The sequence below is a fragment of the Thamnophis elegans genome, chromosome 17 (genome assembly GCF_009769535.1).
Source record: "Thamnophis elegans isolate rThaEle1 chromosome 17, rThaEle1.pri, whole genome shotgun sequence".
Taxonomy (NCBI): Eukaryota; Metazoa; Chordata; class Lepidosauria; order Squamata; family Colubridae; genus Thamnophis; species Thamnophis elegans.
In genome coordinates this window covers 180,333-200,815 of record NC_045557.1, presented here as the reverse complement: position 1 = coordinate 200,815, position 20,483 = coordinate 180,333, and the positions used below count along the sequence as shown (strand labels likewise).

Below are 20,483 nucleotides of genomic sequence, written 5' to 3'. Positions count from 1 at the left end.
TTTTGCAACCTTCTGACAAGCAAAGCCAATGGGGAAGCCAGATTCACTTAACAACTGTGATACTAACTTAACAAATGCAATGATTCACTTAATAACCGTGCTAAGAAAAGTTGTAAAATGGGGCAAAACTCACTTAACAAATGTTTCACTTAGCAACATAAACGTTGGGCTCAATTGTGGTGGCAACTTGAGGACTACCTGTATTTGGCTGTGTTTCTGATGTGCATGATGGAATTTGTGTTGAAAAGCAAATCGGATTCTGTAGATTGAAGGGCGGCTGTGAAAGAGAAAACCCGCTTGCTTTAAAAAGAGCATTGGCTGCTGTTGGCCTTGGGGGATTTTTTAGTAGCTGATGGACCCCATGAAATGATCCCATGGAAGTCGGTGCTCCTGAATTTGTGCAACCGTCTTCCAGGGGGACTCCAGTCCTGGAAGGAGCTGCTCCTCCGGGCTTTCTTCCAGGCAACACACGGATCGCTTGGACTCACTGCTTTCTCAGGCGTTGGTGGTGATGAGGGTGATGTCAGGCATGGGTGGCTTTGTCTGCCTCCTCCGTGCTGAGAGCTTCCATGACCTGGAAGCCATCACGATGCTCCTCGGGCACCTATGTGAGGCCAAAAGGAGAGGGATGATTAAAGGGTCCCCCTGTCCCCCCCGTTTTCTCTCTCCTCCAGGCCGCCTGCAAGCATCCACGTTCTTTGGATTCCAGCTTTTGGTCCTTCCCAAAGGAAAGGTTGCCGGAACCAGAACCAGTGTGTCTTTGGCCCTCCGGAGGCAGAGCTGGCCCTTCCAGGCCACACTGACCTAACGTGGCCCACAGCCTCAGAGGACCAGGGGTCTCCCGTGGCTATTCTGCACGTCCACCATTTCCCCTTCCCCTACTAACCTGAATCGTGTGGCTCTGCTTGCACCCAAATTGAGGTTTACAAAAGAAGAGGCACAAGCAAAGCTTCTTCACATCCTGTTCCTGCAATGAGCTCGGACTATCAGCAGAGTCACAATTCTCCCCGTCTCGTTCTAGCTTAGCATATGGCAGGAACCAAGCGCCTGTGCGACATTCTGGGATAGCTGGTGCTGAAGCTAAGCTTCTTAGGATGGGATTGGGGGGGGGGTGTCCCTTCCACTGAGGTCCCAGAGGAAAGGCAGGCTATAAAACAATCAGCTCCTCCCCCCCCACCCCCGGGGGGGGGGGTGTCAGGGGAATACACTGATGTGGCTTAAAGGGCAGCCGGTTTGACCCTGAGGAAGCCTTCAAATACCTCCCAATAGATTTGATCCTCGAAGCAGAGAGCGTCTGGGGGCATCGCAAGGCTTCGCATCTTCAGGATGGCCCCTAAAAGAAGAGAGCAGTCAGAAGAGCAGGGGACCCGCATTGCAGAGGGAGGGGAGGGGGCTTTCCTGGAAGTCCCACTTCAGAATGGGATTGGCCCACCCTTCATGCCCACAGACCTTGTCAGTCCAAGAACCTGGCTGGGGGCTCCATAAGAAGAACCTTTTCTGTCTTTTGGAACATCAGGCCGCTCAATGCACCCACCCTCTTGGTCTCCCAAAATTGCCTTCAAACCGGCCTCTGGTTTTGGCCCCCAAGGGAGTGGCCCATGGTTAGCGGACCCCCACTTCCATCCCATTCAGGGATTGCTTCCTACTTTACCCAATTTTTGTTAATGTTATGGGGTTTATGGTTCTTATATTCTTGTTTTTATGATGTTGTAAGCTGCCCGGATGACAGTGAGATGGGTGGCGTAGACATCTCATAAATGAATAAAAATGTCAGGGCTGTTTCTCAAGCCCCTTCAGGTCTGGGGCTGCATCCCACCCCCTTCCGAGGTTGTATGAGACCCCCCAAGCGAGAAAACGTCCGTCTGTGTGTGGAAAGTAGTGGAAAGAGCTGCGGGTTGCTTGCCTCCCCCATCCCCACTCACCCACCAGGCTGCCACCGACCGTGGCCATGCCCAGGGAGACCAGCAGGCCCAGCAGCTGGAAGAGGCTCTGTCTGATGGGGGTCCTTTGCCCAGCGGCCACGAGGGGGAAGACGTCGGCCATTCTGCAGGAGCAAGACGGCCCCCGTGAGCCAGCACAGCCTGGCAGATCCCAACCGCCTGGGCAAAGCTTCTTTTGGGAGGAGAGCCAGAGTGGGAAGCAGCCGTCCCTCCCAGTCCTAACCCTCTGCCTCCCCCCCCCACACTCTGGTGGCACTCACCCCTCTCCATAGGCATCCGGGGTTGCTAGAGCGGCCAACAGGGCGCCAAGGAGGGCACCGAGCAAGCCGGGCATCCCATGCAGGTTGTGTATTCCGCAAGTATCCTGGATCTTCAGCCTGGCAGCCAGGATGGGCTGGGCAAGAGAGAGAAAGAAGGTAGGAAGCCTGAGAACCGGACCTCCTTCTCTCCTGGCTGGCACCGTGCCCACCTCCCCTCCTGGGCTCTGCTGCCGAATCCTCTCCTGCAGGAGACACCAAGGGGCTTTGGCAAAGCTTGGGTCGGGCGCTGGGCCTACCGTGAGGAACCTGAAGCCGAGGGTGGCCACCAGGCCGGCCACGCACCCGGCGATCAGGGCCCCAAAGGGAGTCAGCACCATCTCGGCCGAAGTGCCAACGATCACTCCGCCAGCCAGGGCGGCATTCTGGATGTGAACCTGGGGAGGGAGGGAGGGAGGGGGCAGAGAGAAGAAAATGACCCAGGAGGAATTGGGGGGAGGAATTCCAATTTCATTTGGCATACATTACCCTTAAAATTAAATTCCATTCAGTTAATAATCAAATACAGTATTAAACATAATAAAAGGGGAAAGTAGGAGACAGGATTACTGCATAAGTATTCCAGGCAGTGGACATGGCTACCCTTGGTAGGAGGAATAAAAGAGGTGGAATAAAATAATAGTGATGCTCCCTGTAGTTAATGCCTGAATTGTGATTTGGAGGCAACATTTGGAGGGGCTCAGGAGCCACCCTGGGCCTGCCGCAAACCTGGCCTAGGACCCCTGCAGTGGCTCCTTTGAGTGACCCACAGAAAACATCAATTAGTGTAATGGAAGAGATCCCCCCACGGCTTTTAAAGCAGAGGAGCCGTTGCAGACCCTGGCAAAGCAGGTGATTTTGCAGTCCTGCCCTCCAACATCTGGGGGTATAAATCAGACCCTCCCTCTCTGGAACTGCCTGGGGACAAGGGCCGCCTCACCATGTCCAGCTGGCCTCCGTGGTTCACCAGGGCAGAGATGGCGAAGGTGGCCAAGGTGCTGGACGCCAGGGAGAAGTAGGTGTTCATCACCGTCCGTTGCTGGTCATCCCCGTGGGCAGTCACAGCCGAGTTGAAGCTGGGCCAGAAGACCCACAGGAAGAGGGTGCCTGCCAGGGACAGGGGGGGGGGGGGGCAGGGTTTCTTTCAGAAGGAGCAAAGCAGCCCTTCCGCTTAAGTCTCCTCCGGTTCCCAAGGGTGGCTCACAGGTTAATAAAGGGATGGGCAGGGACGGTCGTGGGCAGCCCTAGGGCCTCCCTCCTTGGACAACGTGTTGGACAATTGCTAACGATCACCCGTATTTGTCATGGCGTACACAGACCCCGAGTGAGGTTGGAGGGGATTCTAAGCAAAGCTTCTACCAGAACCATAAAGAAGAGACCTGCTTAGCTCCGTCCACCGGAGCCTCTCCGGATCCAGCTCCTCCTCTCCTAAAGGTGCAAAGCCCAGCGCCCCTTTGGCAGCCTCACCAATCATAGCAAAGAGGTCCGAGTGGTAGGTGGAGCCTTCCCGCTGCCGGCTCTTGTCTAGGTGGGGTCGGAAAAGAACGCGGGACACCATCAGCCCGAAGTAGGCCCCGAAAGCGTGGATGGTCATGGAGCCCCCGGCGTCCTTCACCTGAGCCAGATGGGGGAAAGACTGCAGGGGGCGGCTTCGACAGCGCTGGGCCAACCAGCGTAGTTTTCAGCACCAACAACTTTTTAAAACCTTCTACCTCCTTCAAGGCACCTCCCAGGATTGTAATCAATCTTTATTCCCACAATTCTCTATTCGTGTTAATTCATTTATTTATTTCAACTATTTATGGAGCTATCCATCTCACAGCAGTGGCTCTCGGTGCAGCGCCTGTCCCCCTGGTAGAAATAAACCAGCTCAGAAACCAAAAGCCACAGAGCTGACCAAGCCTCTTGAGCCAAAGGCTCCAGGCTCAGAGGGCCCCGGGAGACCTACTGAAGGAGCACCAGGGATGAAGATGAGTCTGCCCCATCCTTGGAAGGAGGCTGTCCTGGCCCCAGGCTCAGGGAAATGGGGGCCAGAGCGAAGACCCAGTAGGCCGCAAGGCGCAGGGGTACCAAGAGACCCCCTGCAGCTGGGTAACATGGGTGGGGTGGGGGTGGGGGGAGGGAGACGTTCTTTGGGGCTGAGGATTGTTGTCAGAAGTCAAGGACCGGAAGCCAAGGCTGTGCCAATCGTGAAACTAGGAATGGGTTCATACAACTATTAGCCCTCCCCCCCCCTCAAAAGGATGGCATTGCACTCAGTGCGGGTGGGAATCAGGAGTGTTGCGCTTTATGTAACTAACTGTGATGGGATCTGGCGCTGAGTTGCAAAGAGTAACATCATCACCCTTGAATCGTTCCTGGGCGCAGAGAGGCCGTCCCTGATTCTTCGCAGAGAATTACGCAGGAGGTGCTTTTGCCCAGCAAGATGCTGTCCATTTATGGCTATTTACGGCTTTCAGAACTTCCTGCGTCGTTCTGGGCTTCCCCTGCCTGGCCTATTACATAATGTAGGCTTAATGGTGGTTTGAACGGATTGACTTTGGACAACGGTCTCTTGCCCTGCGCCCATCCCGTCCCAAGGGAGGAGGGATCAGCCCCCCCACAGGGAGCAACTCACCTGAAGGAGGCTGAGCAGGACATACTCGTTGATGCCAAAGAGGGTGACTTCCAGCCCGGCCATCAGCAGCAACTGGACGGGGCTGGTCTTACCCAGCAGAGCCCCAAAGGAGATGAGGACGGACCCCGCACAGAAGTCCGCGTTGATCATGCTGGCAAGAAGACAGAAGTGGGGGGGGGGGAGAGAAAGGGCTAGCGGGAGATTTCCCTTCTCCCCCATTCATAAGGATCTCCAAAGAGCCTGCACTTACAATGCTTGAAACCCCCACCCGTGGGGAGAGAGTGGCTCCCCCACCCTTCCTGCCCCCACCCCACCCTCAAAGCCTCCCTCCCTGCAGGAGAAAAGGCTGCCTTCCTGTGCAAACGGTGGCTCAAGGCTGCCCAGGCTGAGCTGGAGACAAAGGCAACGATAGGACCGGCTGAAGCCAGAGGTTGCCAGGGTCGGCTGTGCCGGCTGTGGGTCCTGTGGGGAGGAGCAGGAGGACGTGGCAGGAGAATCTGGGGCTGCAGCTTTGCCTTGCACCGGGCAAGCACAAAGTGCCCGAGAGATGCACAGGACCCCTCCCCACCTCCCTACTCCTGGCTGAAGCCCCTCTCAAAGTCCAGTCGGGGGGCAGCTCTGAGATCAAGATGGCAGCCAATGGGCAGAGCAAAAGAGCTTTGAATCCAACCTCTGAGTTACCATCCACTATCAGCTGGAGGTTTCAGAGAGCCCCTTCTTTAGCTGCAGACTGCCCCCCCCCCCATGCCTCTTGGTTTTTGACCTTGGTTCCTAGTGCCCCACCATGATTGCCTTGGCGTCTGCAGGGTGGCCAGAAAAATTCAGACGGGGAGCTTTAGTGGCACACTTGATGTTTCTTAACCACCCCCTTCAGATACTCTGACGGCCAGCCTGTGTCTGGAGGAGGGGGACTCCAGGTCTTCAACAAGGAATGGGGGCAGGATTCGGAGGCTGCCCAGGGATGGGCTCCCACTCAGCTCCATCTTCCTCTCCTTCTGCTGCCTCTGCTTAAGCGCAGGTCACCCCTTTTGGGGGCTCAAGGAGGCCAAGCCTTGCTTGCTCACCTTTCTATGCCCACGTGGATTTTGCCATTGTGAAAGGTGTGGAAAAATCCCTGGATGAGGACAGACCACTGGAGGGCAAAGGCGGCTATCAGGAAATTGAAAGCCACCCCACCGAAGCTGTAGCGTCTCAGGAAGGTCATCAGGAAGCCAAAGCCAAGGAAAACCATGACGTGGACGTCTTGGAAGCCTGCAGGAGGGGAAGGGCCGGGTCAGCAGGGGGGGAGGAGAAGGAGGATCCCAGGCTCTGAGGGGCTGCCAGCACCCGCCTGACAAGCCAAACGTCTCCCTGACTTCCAGCTAATCCCCTGCTCGGCTTTGCCCCTTCAGCCAGGGGCTCCAAGGCTGAGACGGCGGCGGCAGCTGCATAATTGGGTCCCCAAAAGTGGCCTCATTAGGTCGGGCCGATAAGAGTGAGTGTATCACCTGCACGGCAGAGTCCGTAAACGGCTCAGCGGGTGAGGTTGTTTCTGCAGCTGCTCTTGGCCGGCTGAGCACAGCCCCGTCTCTCAGGGCTGCTGTTGCTGGAGTGGGCGGTGGCAGTTATGGGGCGGGGCGGCTCCTCCTAGGTTGAACCCTAAGCCCGGCTTACGTGCAGCCCGAAATCAGAACTCCCAATGCATTCAGGAAGTGGCAACGGCTGAGGCCAAGCAATCCCTGAAAGAAACCAGGTTTCCTTTAGGTTTGCACAGCAGCGTTTCTCAGACTTGTGGACCTGGAGATGGGTGGACTTTAGCTCCCAGAACTCCGCAGGCAACGTGACTGGCTGGAGAATTCTGGAGCCGAAGTCCACAGATCTTGAAGTTGCCAAGATGAAGAAAGCCGGCTGCCCCCTCACCCCTTGCGTCTCTGCTGCTGAGGGCCTGGCTGCCTCCCAGGGGAAGAGCTGGGGGGGGGGGGGTCCCGGAAGACAATTTAGGGGAGATGCCGGTGCAGAGGGCAGCAGCTGCGGAGCGAAAAGAAATGATGATTGCAGAAGGCCAGGTGGCTCAAGTGTGTCCTCAGCAAGAAATGGGCATCAAGCATGAAGAACAGAGCAATGGGAAGAAGGAAGTGGAGGAGGAGGAGGAGAATCCTTTTCCTGCTTCCCAAACTACCTGTCAAACCACTGTTTTGCTTAAACACCAGGGAATCAGTCCCTGGGTCTTTTCCCCACGAGACCAGCTGGCCTTTCTGCAGAGGGGGGGGGGGGGGCTAAATGTGTGCAGGATGTTCTGGCGAGCTCAGCGTGGGGAAGGAGCAGCCTCTCTCCGGCTCTTGCTGCCCATCAGGAGAAGCAAAACCTCCCACCGGACGGACGGGCGGATGGACGGCGGAAGCTGGACCCAAGAGGGCCATTTGGCCTACTGGGGCACCTGGGGCCCCCGGGACCGACCGGGAGGAGAAAAGAGTCTGGTGTCCCTCTGGGAGGGGCTGGGTAGGACCAGCTGGATTCCCAGCTAGGAAGAACGGATCCAGCTGGACCCAAGACTGGCCCAGGTGTGCCAGCTCTGGGACCCTTCTGACCGTTTGCCCACTTCTGCCAAAAAAGGCAAAGGTGGCAGCTGTGTTGTGGGGGTGGGAATCAGCTTCTCAGCCGTCCATTTTGTGAGTGTAATCGTGGCCTGATCAAAAGAGGGCGCAGTTGGCCTGACTCTGGGAATCTTGTTGCTTGCTAATGCCGAGGATCCCAAGGCAGCTTCGTTGTCTCAGCCGTTCCTTCCTGCAGGGCCTTTACAAGAATGTTGCGACCGAATCAAGATTCAGCTGTCCTTTTAAGAATGCATAAATACATCCACAAACTGGTTTGCTGGATAGTCAGCCCCCCCACCCCCCCAAAGTTAAGCAAGTGATGGGTGGAGACCACCAGGTGGGACTGAGAAGGTGTGGAAGTCATGTGGAGGAAACCAAAGGCTTCCTCCATGAAGCAGGGCTGGATGTCAAGATCTTTAGCAAGGGGTTCTCTGCCAGGTTCCCTGCTGGGTGGCCGTGGCATGGCGGGGGGGGAGGGGGCCTTTTTGCTCTCCCTGGGTTCCGGAGGCTTTCCTTGAGCCTCTGGGAGGGCGAAAATGGCCTCCGGAGGCCCTCTGGTCTTCCCGAACCTCTGGGAGGCCCATTTTTCACACCCCCCCCCCGAGCCTCTGCACATGCCCTGCACTTACCTGCATCCAAAATGGGCCATGTGGGAACTCCTGGGAGGGGAGGGGTGGTGGGGCAGGGCGGGGCCAGCCGTGGGTGGGATTTGGGGGGGTTCTCCAAACTGCACAGAATCTTAGCTAGAGGTTCTTCCGAACCCCTGTGAACCCCCAGTAGCCCATCCCTATGAAGCCGGGACTTAACTAGGTTCTGCACTCAAAAATACCATTCAGAAGGCATCTTGAAGCGATGGTAGCTTCCCCAATTGCCTGGGGCAGGGGAAGAATTGATCACAAGCGCTGCTTTCCACTGTGAATCAGAAGGGATCCCCAGAGGATTCCCAAAGCTTTCACTTCCTCCCCCCTACAGAAACCAAACTGAAGCTCTGGAGTGTAAGTGGGGAGCGTTTGGGGTCCTGGTTCATCCTAGGCAGGAGAGGAGGAGATACTCACTTGGGTAGCGTGGGTAGAATTCATGGTCCAGGGGGCCTTTGCTGTGCAACTGCACATCCTCGTGCCACAGCCGAGGGCTGGTGTGGCTGTCATACTGGACGAAGAAGGCGAACAGGAGAACCGTGGCCAGCTGCAGGAGAGCGCAGAGCAGGGGCAGCTTCACTCTCAGGTTGGTGGGGTGGCCCGACATGGTGGGAGAGAGGAGAGCCGAGTGGGAGTGCGCCAGGAAGAGCAGCCACCGAATGCCCTCTTTGCCTGGGCGTCCTTTGGAGGAGGAGGGAGAGGGGAGGAGGCTGTTTGCTCACTGCTCACCCTGGCCGGGAGCCACCTGCTCTGAGGCGGGGCCAGCGGGGGCAGTGTGGGGTGGGCAGGGAGCGGGAGGGGCGTCCCAGCCAGGTGAGGGAAAGCTGGCTTGGGCACCTTCTGCCTCCAAAGAGGCAAAGGAAGGAGGTTTGGCCTTGGCACCCCAGTCGCGCGATTGGGGGACCCCCTCTTTGGACCCAAGTGGTCCTGAAGGTCCCTCTTTGGACCCAAGGAAGGTCCGCCCCCTGCAGAGACAAAGGACCAGGAGGCCCTCTGGAGCGTGCCAATTGCTCCCCATGGCTTCCCTCTCTCGGTGGCCCCGGGTGTTTGGTCAGGGAGGGGCAGGGCAGGGGCTGCCAAGGGAGAAGGCCAGAAACCAGCCCCACCTTGAGAGAAAACAACCGCCAAGGCTTCCCTTTGATGAGGCCTGGAGTTGATGAGTTCCCCTCCCCTCTCGACCTGTATGGCTGTGTGACTCTTGTTTATTTTAATCACGTGTATTGTGTTCTATGTTCCCTTTTCCCCCTTTGAGTTGTTCGCCGCCCTGAGTCCCTCCCGGAGAAGGGCGGCATACAAATAAACTAAATCTGAAATCTGGGGGGGAAAAAATCTTCCTGCGCTGCCCCCCCTCCACAGAACAGCCACCAGGCCTCAGTTTCTGACATTAGTGGGGTTCCTGGTCCCCACACCACGACCTCAGTTTTCACCCAGGCTGCCTGGTGGGAAGGCTCCATCGAGGCTCTGCCAATCTCCAGCAGTGCCAGGCTAACCGTGTCAGCCGAGGAGCCCCCCCCCCCCATCCTCAGAGGGGGCAAAAGCAGCCGGAGCCAGCCAAGGTTTGGCTCTGACCGCAACATGTGGGGCTCCTTCACACCCCCAGCAGCCCCTCCCGCTTCGCTGAGCAGGTCAGATGCTGTGGGTGGCCCCTGCACATGGCAGAGGGCCCTGGGGACACTGCCCCCCCCTCGGCCCCCTCACCACTGACCCTTGCTCCCCTAGTGAGCAGATGCCGCCTTTTGCCCTAGATTGGAAAGCAGAGGGCATCCAAGTAGAAGAAGCTCATTGCTCAGTTAATCATTAAGTCTGCCGCTGGGGTCTGTTTATCTTCGTTCCCCATCTGGTCGTTTCAAGGTCTTGCAGTCCCTCCTTGTGGTGGGCTCTGCTCCTGGGATGCTCTGCCCGGGTGCCGGAGGGCTTTCCTGAGTTCGAGCCACTAGGCCCTGGGCAGAGCCTGGCAGGGCTAAGCGGCTCCCAATGGACGGACTTCAGGGAAGAAGCCAAGGGAGGGGGCAGAAAGTCCCTCCCCACTCAGGTGAAATGCCAGGTAGCGATGGGGGGGGGATCTGACAGAGGAGGCCGAGGGATCTCTCTGCATTCGTGGGAGTCCAGGCCAGGGTCCACCTTCGCGGGGGATGCCAAGGGCCCTTTATTGATAATTGCACCACATCCATGTTGGCTTAATCCTTCTGCCCTTCCTGCAAATTAAAGGAGGCTTTGTTCACCCTTGAAGCCTTGGAGTGGTTGTTACATGTTTGCATAACCGCCATCTTTGTGGCTCTCCCCGGCCCCTCTCAGAGTTTTGAGCCAGAGTTTCTCAGGGTAAGACGGTCCAATTTCACTGTATTTGCTCTTCAGTCAAAGCAGTTAATAAGTACAAAATATCAAGGTATCTTTTAAGAAACCGGTCCTATTTCAACAGGGATGAAAACCAGATGAACCCCAACAACAGCAGAAAGACGGAGGTTCTCCAACTTTGAGGTGCAGTCGCTCCCTTCACTTTCCAGGAGGATTGCTCTGCCTCCTCACCAGAGGGGGGGGGGAACTGCAGAGAAGGCGCCTCCAAAGTCCAGGGATCTCCTTTTCTCAATGGAGGAAAGGCGGACAAAACCGCTTCCAAATGAAGCATTTGCAGAGTCCCAAAGGCACAAGAGGAAACTGTTTCTTCTGCTTCTCGGACGTGGCACGGATTCCTTTCCCTCCCATTTAACCTCCCGTTTAACCACTTTTTAAATATCGCTGAGATTGAAACCATTTAAAAGGCTTCCTTAGTTGGAGCAGCCTAAAGCTCCCTGGCCAGAGAGTTGTACGGAACTAAGAAAGGCAGGTGATAGACACAGATATATGTAGGAATGTATGGGGGGAAATTCCATGTGTGTTTACTGTGATCACAATGATGCACCTTAAATTCTATTTAGAAAAAGTCTGTAAAGTTGAAATTCTTCTCTCCTCAGATTCAGGGTTTTCAATGCAGCGGAGACCAGCTCAGCCTGGACTCCCCAGATGGGCTTCCTTTTCCACTCTATCTGGACAAGCCAGTTTGTCCAGGCAGAAGAGGAAAAACGGGAGGCTTTCAACTGAGTGGTAACCCCTGTATCCGTTTAACGACGGCTTCTCATTAAGTGGGCTCCATTGGCCAAACGCTGTTTAAGAACTTGGGAAGGGGACATCCAAGCAAGGTATTGTGAAAAGAAAGAGCTGCTCTCATCATTTATTGGGTTTGTATATACCGCCCACTCGCAAGAGACTCAGGGCGGCTCTCTGGACCAGCCTTGCAAAAAAACGAGACTCAAAGGAAGTCCCTCCAGGGCCTTTGCAGGAAGCGGGCATGAGGGCAGGGCCTTCTTTCTGCCAGCCTGGTGCCTTTGCCGGCTGTGACATGTTGCCAAGAGTGTGACTGTCCCACAATCCCCACGATGGGGAAGGGCCGGCTTCTTCGGACCCCCTCATGCACTCCTAAGCTGCGAGGCTTTCACTGCGCAAGATCCAGTGGGAAGGGAGCGAGCCTTAAAGAAGTGGGCTGGCACGAGCGTCCTCTGAACGTCCAGGGCAATAAGCCACCTTTAAGCCAGGTATAAGCCTCTGGGCAACCCTGGGCCGAAGTGAGCAGGAAAGGGAGGCGGTTTCTGATCCATCATGTGCCAGTCACTATGGAGACCATGAGGCTGCCTTTTGCAGAGCAGGAACTCATCAGCTGCGCAGCAACAGATGATGGACTCTCACACAAGCAACGGTTTGTTCGTGCTGGAGGGAACAAAGCGTCCTGGGCCTTGGTGCATCGTCACACGCAGCCAGGACTGTGCAACAATGGCCCAATTCTCCTGGCCCCACGTAGAGGGGGTGGCACGGGGAGTGGCATCCTTCCTCCCTTGCCCCCTTTGCAAGGGACCCTAACTCAATATATGCCCTTGCTATTCCCTATGGCTTTTTCCTACGTGGAGCAGGGAAGGTGGTCCAGGAATTTTGCTACATCTCCTGCTGGAGTCCAGCCACAGAAGATTCAGCCTGGTCTGAAGGAGCATTTGGAGGCCTGAGTTGGATGGGCAGCATTTCACCACCCCTCTTTCTCCTGATGCCCCCTGTCAGCCCTTCGACAGACAAGGAACCAAACTGTGAATTCTACTGGATAGTTAAAATACAGAAACTGAATCTTGCAAGTGTGAAAGCTTCTCTTCCTCACTTGCTTTTACTTCCCAGGAACCGTGTGTGTGTGTGTGTTTGTGTGCTTGTGTGCATGTGTGCGTGTGTGTGTGTGTCTGTGTGTGTGATGCTTCTGAGATGCCCCCCACACCCATTCGTCTGTGGACTGAGATGCTGATTGTTGCCCGGCTGCGGCTCCCTCATTCTACCTCTCCAAGGATATCCCCATAGACCGTTGCATCTCCTGAATTTCGACTAGGGCTGCCTGGTTGTGTGGATCAGCCATATGTTACCCAGGAGCATCTTCGTGGCCAACCACTAGAAACCAAACTTTGGATTAAGAGAGACTTTGGCTGGAATCAGATTAGATGGTCCCCTACTTCTCTGTTATCTGGCCAAGGAGGCAGAGGAGTGGACTAGGAGGGTCAGGTGGAGGGAGGCAGCTCCCTCCACAGGGAAGCAACCTATTGCTGAGTCCCAGATGCTTGGGAGGACCACTGCCTTCCCACCACGCCTCTTCCTCGCAATCGCCTCTTCCGCCTCTCAGCTCCTCTTGACAATCACACAGAAGTATTTTCCATTCAGTGAATGTTAAATGGAGTTGGGGATTTGTCCGTATTTGTGCTTGTGGAAGAACAGCATTTTAAAAAACTGTGTAGAAAAAAAATGAAAAGATTGCTATGGAACAAAGCTTAAAATACATGCAAAGATGCAGGAATATTATAGAAGCTTTCTTGAGATCTGAGAAACTAATGTTCTCCGCTTTCTCACTCACCAATTGCAACTCCTGGCAATTGGCTACCGGAACAGGAAGATTTTAGAAAGGCCAGAAGTCCTGGCTGCACCAAGAGATGAGTTGGGTCCACTTTAGAGGAACCTTCCACTGGATTCCAGGGATTCAAAGTTGTGCATCATTTTGAGCACCACACGTTACAAGGAGCAGGGAGAAGCTGGCGTGAGGAGACCCCTCCCAGGAGCACAAAAATAATGGAGGGCGAGGCTTGGGAGGGGGCTCCAGGGGGGCGGGGGGCTGCTTGGGTTGCAAGAGGGAAGACAGAGGAGAGAGAAACCTCCCAAGGGGTTTTGAATGGGAGAGCGGGAGAAGGGCCAAAAGGCAGGTTTTTAAACTCCCACCCAAACGATGGACAGGAGTCGGCCCGGGCAACAGAGAGGAGCCAGGTTCGTTGACATCAGGTGCCCGAATGCTGAGGCTCAAGGAAAATCGCTTCTGTGGTTGGGAGCTGCAAGTGGCTGAAGCTGGTGCATTATGGGAAACTCTCTGGGGCTTTCAGCATCCCTGCACTTTGGTCTTTGGTCTTGCAGATCCCCAACCCAGCACTAGGAGGGTGTTGACCGTTTGTCTGAATTATTCTTCCATAAAGGCAGGCTTGTTTGCTGGGTGTGGCCCTGTTTGCCAGGCCGAACAATGGGCAGCTGTTTCCCCTCCTTTGTTTTCGTGTGTCCTTGGAACAAAGCCCTGGTGCTGGGGGTGCAAGTGGCGACCCAGAGAGAGAGGCAGAGGGTGGCAAGGCGGGCGAGAGCGGAAGGATGCCATTTCCCAGAAGGACGAGAGGACCCTGCTGCTCCTCTCAGGCTCTGAGCTCCAGTCAGTCCTGATGTGGCCTGTGGTCCTTCCTCAGAGGCACCGGCAGATCTCTCTTCCTGCACGAGGATTTGGGCAGATCCCTGAGGCTGGATTCAGAAGAAGAATGACGGGTGGGTCACTTTAAAGTGACCAGTTTTGATTGGGGATTTGCAGATGAACTGCTGCACCAGGTACAGCTCTTGTTGATTCGTTTGTTACTTTTATCCGCTACCCACCTCGTTATCCGAAATGATTCTGGTTGGCTGACAAAGGCATAAAAGCATAAATGGGAAACGTTAAAATTAACAGCCTTAAGTAAAGACTAGAAACCAAGCGCTCGTCCTCCCAGGTCTTATCAAAGACCCATCATTGCTCAGAAAATCAGTTGTAAAAATAGTTTGAGTTAGTAATTAACAAAGCAAAAGTGTCCAGAATTTATTCAGCATTTCTTGTTTTGTTTCCAAGGGAAGATCAGGGGAGGGGAGCCGAAAACAAACAGGGTCAACCTGAGAAGACTTCAGCAAATATTTGGGCGTAGGTAGAGGTGAATCCCTGCCTTGAAGCCTCTGGCTCCCATTTCCCCCTCATCTTCAGTCTTCTCCCATGCACCCCAAAAGAAGGACGCTGGCCAAACTAGAAGGGGGTGGCAGCATGGAATGAAAACGGCCTGCAGAGATTCAAACACAGGGCCGTCCATCGTCTTTTGCTGGCGTTCTGGCAAGAAACGGGTGGTTGGGCATGACTGACCAAGCTTAGTTCTTCTTGATTTTCATTCTTCAAAGGCCCAGAACCTTTTCAGAAGCTCCACTTTCAGGGTAGATGAAGATCTATGACAGGGGACTTCAGACAAACGGCTGCCCAGTCTCTTCTTAAAGACTTCCAGTTTTTAAGCATCCACGATTTCTGAGGGCAACTTCTGTTCCACTGGTTAATTGTCCTCACCGTCAGGAAGTTTCTCCTTAATTCCAGGATGATTCTCTCTTGGATTGGTTTCCATCCATTATTTCTTGTCTTGCCTTCTGCTGCTTTGGAGAACAGCTTGACCCCTTCCTCTTCTTTGGGGCGGCCCCTCAAGTCCTGGAAGGCTGCTATCATGTCTTCCTTAATTCTTCTTTTCTTAGACCAGCCAGACCCAAACCCTGTAGCTGATCTTCCTATGCTTTAGTCCCCAGGCCTTTGATCCTCTTCTCTTCTCTGAACTTCTTCCAAAGTCTCAACCTCTTTTTTGTAGTCTGGTGACTGAAACTGGTTGCAGGATTCCAGGGTTTTATAAAGCGGCATTAATTATGCTTCGCGTGATCTTGATTCTATGCCTCTGTTTATACAACCCAGGAGTGTATTAGCTTTTTCGGCTATTGCTGCACACGGCTGGATAAGCCCCCCCCACTTGCCGCTTTCGTTCTCTGTATGGAACAAAATAGGCCCCCCGGTCATCATTTGCCCCCTGAGTCGGCAGCGGCAACTCAACCCTTGAGCCTGGCTGCCTATTCAGGTCTGTAATGCGCTGTACATGGGGCAGCCCTTGAAGAGCGTTCAAAGACTTCAGCTAGTCCAGAATGCAGCCGCCCGAGCGATTGTGGGTGCACCCAGGTACACCCACGTTACACCTATCCTCCGCGAGCTGCACTGGCTGCCCATTGGTCTCCGGACTCGCTTCAAGGTGCTGGTCATTACCTATAAAGCCCTACATGGCATCGGACCTGGGTACCTGAGAGACCGCCTCCTGCCAATTACCTCCCAAAGACCAATTCGATCGCACAGGCTTTGCCTTCTCCGGGTTCCATCTGCCAGACAATGCCGGCTGGCGACTACTGAGAGGAGGGCCTTCTCTGTGGCTGCTCCGGCCCTCTGGAACAAGCTCCCTGTGGAGATCTGGACCCTTACTACCCTCCCGGCCTTACGTAAAGCTACTAAGTCCTGGCTGTTCCGGCAGGCTGGGGGCTGTTAAAGCACCCAGCCCCGTTTTAATTGTGGCTGTTGTGGGTTTTTAAATTGTTTGTATTGTCTTATTTATTCCCTCCCCTGTTCACTGTGAGCCGCCCGGAGTCCTTCGGGAGTGGGTGGCATACAAAACCAATAAACCTAACCTAACCTAAGCTTCCCTATTGCTGTGGGTGCCAAGGGCACAAGACCCACCTGATGGCAGCAGGAGTTGGAGTTGGGCTTTGCCGGCCCTAACAGAGTCATCCCTGGGGGGAGGGGGGTGTCCAGAAGGCATCCATCAAAGGGAGCCCCATCCTTCCCCATCGGTCCTCATGCTGGTTTTCTGTACGTGGGAAATGGGGGAGGGAGAAACGTGTCTGTTTTGCAGCTCCCCCCTTCGACTCTCTGGCACCGGGAAGCCTCTCTTGCTTGGAGGGTGCAGGAAGGCCGTCCTGCTCTGAGCCAGTCTGGGGCGGCTGAGACAGTTCGGCCTTTACCCGCTGGGTGTCGGTGAGGTGCTGCTGCGCTTCAGTGGCTGCTGGGGTGACGGGGCACCTCTCTCCTTTTGCAGGCACACCAGGCACCAGCTGCTGCTCAAGGGATGCCTCTGTTGCTGCTCCTGGTCTCCCTGTGCCTGTCTTCTGCTCCCGGAGTCCCTGCCATCTACCAGAGGCCGAGTGGGACTCAGCCAGGTATGCCATGAATGCCCCTCCTTGGCTCAGCTGCTCCCGGTGGTGCCTGCCCCAGAACGCTCACCCCTGCTTGCAATGTGGCCGGGGCCCATCCTCCCCGGAAGCCCCTCGTTCCCCTTCTTGTTCCCGGCTTGTACTGGTGCCCAGACCGTTTCCTCAGGGCCGCCCAACGGCTTGTTGCAGATGCCAATGTCCGTGCCCTCTTCACTGCCAGGGCAAACTTAATTAGATGGATGAATCTGCAACCCAAGAGAGCTTCCCCTCCTTGCTGTTGGCCTTATGGCTGTATGAGCATCTCTGTTCCCCCCACAGCAACTCCTGCCCCCTTGCAGTACTTGCTGGAGCCCACAAACAAGATAGTGCAGGCCCGGCGGGGAGCCTCGGTCACCCTGCCTTGCATCCTGTGGGTCGTGCCCCAAAACTACAAGATCAGGTGGAGCAAGGTGGAGCCAACAGAGTACCTGGAAGTTGCCATCCTAATCAGCAATGGGGTCCATCACAAAACCTACGGCCCGCTGGGCAGCCGTTCTCACCTGAAACGCAGCCACCGCTATGACGCATCGCTGACCATCTCCAACCTGACCTTGGACGACGAGGGCCGCTATCGCTGCCAGCTTGTCAATGGCCTGGAGGACGAAAGTGTCTCCCTTGTCTTGCACCTAGAAGGTAGGAGGGGCTCCCAGGGAAGGCACAGGGCCCCCCACCACATCCCAATTGCGTCCCATCCACCCAGGGAAGCAGATAGAAGGAGCCTTTCGGCAGAGGGAGCCCATTGTGCCGCATCTCCCGTCCCTTGAGCAGGGCGACCGTCCGTGGCACAGCCTCCTCCGCCTCCTCTGAACGGTGGGACTGTCGAAAGGGGGACTGTCACCCTGCTTTGTGGGAGGGAAGAGGGCTTCTCTCCCAGAGGTCAAGGTTCTCGGTCGCTGGGGGTGCAAAGCAGACAAGCTGCAGACCCTTAACTGGGGCCTTTGCAAGCAGCCCCTGCGGGTAACGACGGCCCTGGCCTTTTGTGGTGAGGATGGGGAGTGTATCTGCGCGGGCTGCCCAGCCTCTGTCCGCTGCCCCCTGCTGGCCCCTCAAGGTCTTGCCCCTTTTCCTCCAGGGGTCGTCTTCCCCTACCAAACCAGCCAGGGGCGCTATCAGTTCAACTACTTTGGCGCCCAGAAAGCTTGCCAAGAACAAGATGCGCGGCTGGCCACCTACCAGCAGCTTTACCAAGGTAAGCAGTTTGGGCCGTGCGCAGGAAATGGTGGGAGACTCGAGAGGTTCTTTTATTCCCACTCACAGCGAAAATCTATCTATGTGGGGGCTGAAAGTCAACACCAACCTGATGGCGCATAATCAGTCCATCGCTCCCCCTCCCCAAAAGCCCTTCCGAGGCAAAGCTCAAAGCTGACGCAACTGGAACATCTGTTTCCTCACTGCATCGTCATCTGGGAGGTGATGAGGCAGTGAGAAATAACTGGCCAAGTTTCCGAACCAAAGATAAGTGTCCTTGTAACCCTCCCATCGTAATTTCATAATTCAGTGAATTATCAGCATAGCAAATAAGGGTTGTAAGGATCCCTGGAGATCACGTAATCCAGCCTCCTGCCCACTACTGAAAAGTACCACCTATGGCACCCCCATCAGATGAGCCCCCAGCCTCTCAAACACGGAAGCCGCGGAGAGTCCCCTGCTTCCTGAGGCCCCGGGGGAGCAGGTCCTCCTAGGAGGAAACGCCTCCTGAGGCCCAGCCTCTTTACTTATGGCTTCCACCCAGGCAGCCTCATCCTCCCCATGGATCCTGCCCCATGTTCTACCCTTCAGCTGAGGCAGCTACGTGGTCTCTCTCTGTGGGCGTCTTCTCCATACCAAACACCACCCAACTGGAGCCCAAGCTCTGGTCATCAAGACCACTCAGGCAATGAACGCCCCCCCCCCCCAGGCATTCCAGTTATTTGGGTTGCCATCCTCCTTTCTATGCCCTGCAATTCTCAGGAATGAAGGGCAGCTGGGTGGGGGGTGGGGGGTGTTTGCATTGGTTGAGCTTAAGGATTCCATCCAGCTCCTCCCCTCCCCTCCCCTTTCTTCAGTACATGGACACTGTGGCCCCTTGTGCTCATGGTCAACTACTGTCCTGGAAGTGGGGAGGGGAGGGGGAGGAGGAAGGGAGGGACCTGGATGGACAGGCTTGGGAAAAAGGTCACGTCAGCAGAAGATAAAGAATGCTTATGTGCTTCTTAACAAATTCATGGTGGGGGAGATCTTTGGAGCAGCTCCTTCTTTACTTCTCCAGAGAGCAGGGTGGGAGGTTGTACTTGTTCACCCCAGGATGGCAAATAAAATTGGGGGGGCTTATATAATCCCTCCACACCCTTTCAGTTTCTTGCTAAACTTCCTGTCTCTCTGTGGCTCCTGCGGCCCTAATGGCTAATTAAAAGCAAATCCCTGGTGGCCTCCCAGGGCAGGAGCCAAGGCCTCCCCCTCTCTGCTCCTCTCCTAGCGTGGACGGAAGGGCTGGACTGGTGCAATGCCGGCTGGGTCATGGAGGGAAGTGTGCACTACCCCATCCGCAACTCCCGTAAGCCCTGCGGAGGCCTTCTGCTTCGGCCCGGGGTGCGAACCTACGGGCCCAAGGACAAGCTGAAAGATCGCTTTGACGCCTTCTGCTTCACTTCGAGCGGGCAAGGTAGGTGGAAACTGGCCGAGGGACCCCACCGGTGAGGCCCCTTGCCGAGGCCCAGATTGGGGGCAGCTTCTTTTCCCACATTCTGGAAGGGACCCAGAAGGAGCCAGTTTCTCGGGCCTCTCCTTGGAAGGAGGGCTGTGGCATGGATGGGTCAGACCCATTTGGCAACTTCCAGACTTGCCCCTGGTGCAGCTCATGAAGCTAATGGGCACAGTGGGGCAGGCCCTCCGCGCCACTTCAGTCTGGCCTGGGTGAAGCTTCCAGGTGGCCCTCAAGGGAAGCCCTACGTAGAGCAGTAGCCAAACTGCAGGATGACCAGGCTGCCATTGTCCAAAGGGCCGCCTGGGGTACCAGATGAAGCTGCCCAAAGTCTTCCTGGGCAGGGCTGCCGGCTGCTCTCCAGGAAGACCTCCAGCTTGTGGGCCCTCATGAATGGGGAAGGGCTGCCCTGCCTGATGGAGCATCGCCCAAGATCAGATTGCTAAAAGCGACCCCACCCAGAATAAACCCAGCCCCCCCCCCTCTTGCCCGTCCCTCTCCTCTGGTCCTCTTGCCAGGTGGGAAGGGTCCATTGGGGGGAGTGCAAAGCTTTGGCTGACAGCAGCTGCGCTGGGGAATCTGGGCCCTGTAGCTTCATCTCTTGGTTTTTTTGTGGGAACGCACCCCCATTACTGCTAACCGCCCTCCGTTCTGATTTGGGCTGTGAAGCTTCTTCCCAACTCTGGCTCTCACGTAGCCACCCTCTCTCCCCCCCCCCACTCTCTCCCAGGCCGTGTCTATTTCATCAGGGGCCACTTTAGCTTTAAAGAGGGCCTGCAATCCTGCCACAATGACGGAGCCACGTTGGCCAAGGTTGGGCAGCTCTACGCAGCCTGGAGATTCTCCCAGCTAGACCGCTGCAATGGGGGCTGGCTGGAGGACGGCAGCGTGCGCTTCCCCATCACTGCTCCCCGCCCGCACTGCGGGGGGCTTCCAGACCCCGGCGTCCGCAACTTCGGCTTCCCCAGCAAGCTCCGGAAGAAGTATGGCGTCTACTGTTTCTCTGCGAAGTAACAGCGGCAAAAGCCCCAGGCGGAGGCGGCCACGGCTGAAGGAAACGACCCAGGACGCCAACAGGCGCGGTTCTCCTCTGGCCAAAATTCACCCGGATCCCTTGACGGGGACTTCCCTTCATCCCTTCCTGGAGTCAGAGTTGGTCCTGTTGGTCCAGGCTATGGGGGCTTTGACCAAACGCCTGTCAGGCTGAGCACAGAATGGCTTTGTAAAGGCCTCCATCTCAGTGCTGGGATTCCAAACTTTTTACTACCGGTTCTGTGGGCGTGGCTTGGTGGGCGTGGCTTGGTGGGCGTGGCAGGGGAAGGATACTGCAAAATCCCCATTTCCTCCCCATCAGCTGAGACTCGGGAGG

At 55.8% G+C, this 20,483-nt stretch overlaps 2 protein-coding genes across 4 annotated transcripts; one reads left to right on the top strand and one right to left on the bottom strand.

Moving 5' to 3' along the window:
- Positions 1–220: 220 nt before the first annotated feature.
- On the bottom strand, positions 221–8,760 carry RHBG (Rh family B glycoprotein). 2 transcript variants are annotated; one of them, XM_032233935.1, is made up of 11 exons: positions 8,482–8,569; positions 6,341–6,571; positions 5,918–6,104; positions 4,854–5,004; positions 3,704–3,851; positions 3,177–3,343; positions 2,497–2,634; positions 2,201–2,334; positions 1,923–2,044; positions 1,260–1,333; positions 221–604 (listed from the first exon to the last, which is right to left on the bottom strand). In XM_032233935.1, the coding sequence occupies exons 3-11, from the start codon at positions 6,082–6,084 to the stop codon at positions 524–526; spliced, it is 1,182 nt and encodes a 393-aa protein (XP_032089826.1). In that variant the 5' UTR covers positions 6,085–6,104; positions 6,341–6,571; positions 8,482–8,569; the 3' UTR covers positions 221–523. The 2 variants fall into 2 exon arrangements, with proteins under 2 accessions (XP_032089826.1, XP_032089825.1); XM_032233934.1 differs by lacking the exon at positions 6,341–6,571 and having other exon boundaries at positions 8,482–8,760.
- Positions 8,761–9,945: 1,185 nt separating this feature from the next.
- Positions 9,946–20,444, top strand: HAPLN2 (hyaluronan and proteoglycan link protein 2). 2 transcript variants are annotated; one of them, XM_032234451.1, is made up of 6 exons: positions 9,946–10,096; positions 16,281–16,401; positions 16,714–17,067; positions 17,507–17,623; positions 18,890–19,075; positions 19,845–20,444. In XM_032234451.1, the coding sequence occupies exons 2-6, from the start codon at positions 16,311–16,313 to the stop codon at positions 20,126–20,128; spliced, it is 1,032 nt and encodes a 343-aa protein (XP_032090342.1). In that variant the 5' UTR covers positions 9,946–10,096; positions 16,281–16,310; the 3' UTR covers positions 20,129–20,444. The 2 variants fall into 2 exon arrangements, with proteins under 2 accessions (XP_032090342.1, XP_032090341.1); XM_032234450.1 differs by lacking the exon at positions 9,946–10,096 and having other exon boundaries at positions 15,827–16,401.
- The last annotated feature ends 39 nt before the right edge of the window (positions 20,445–20,483 follow it).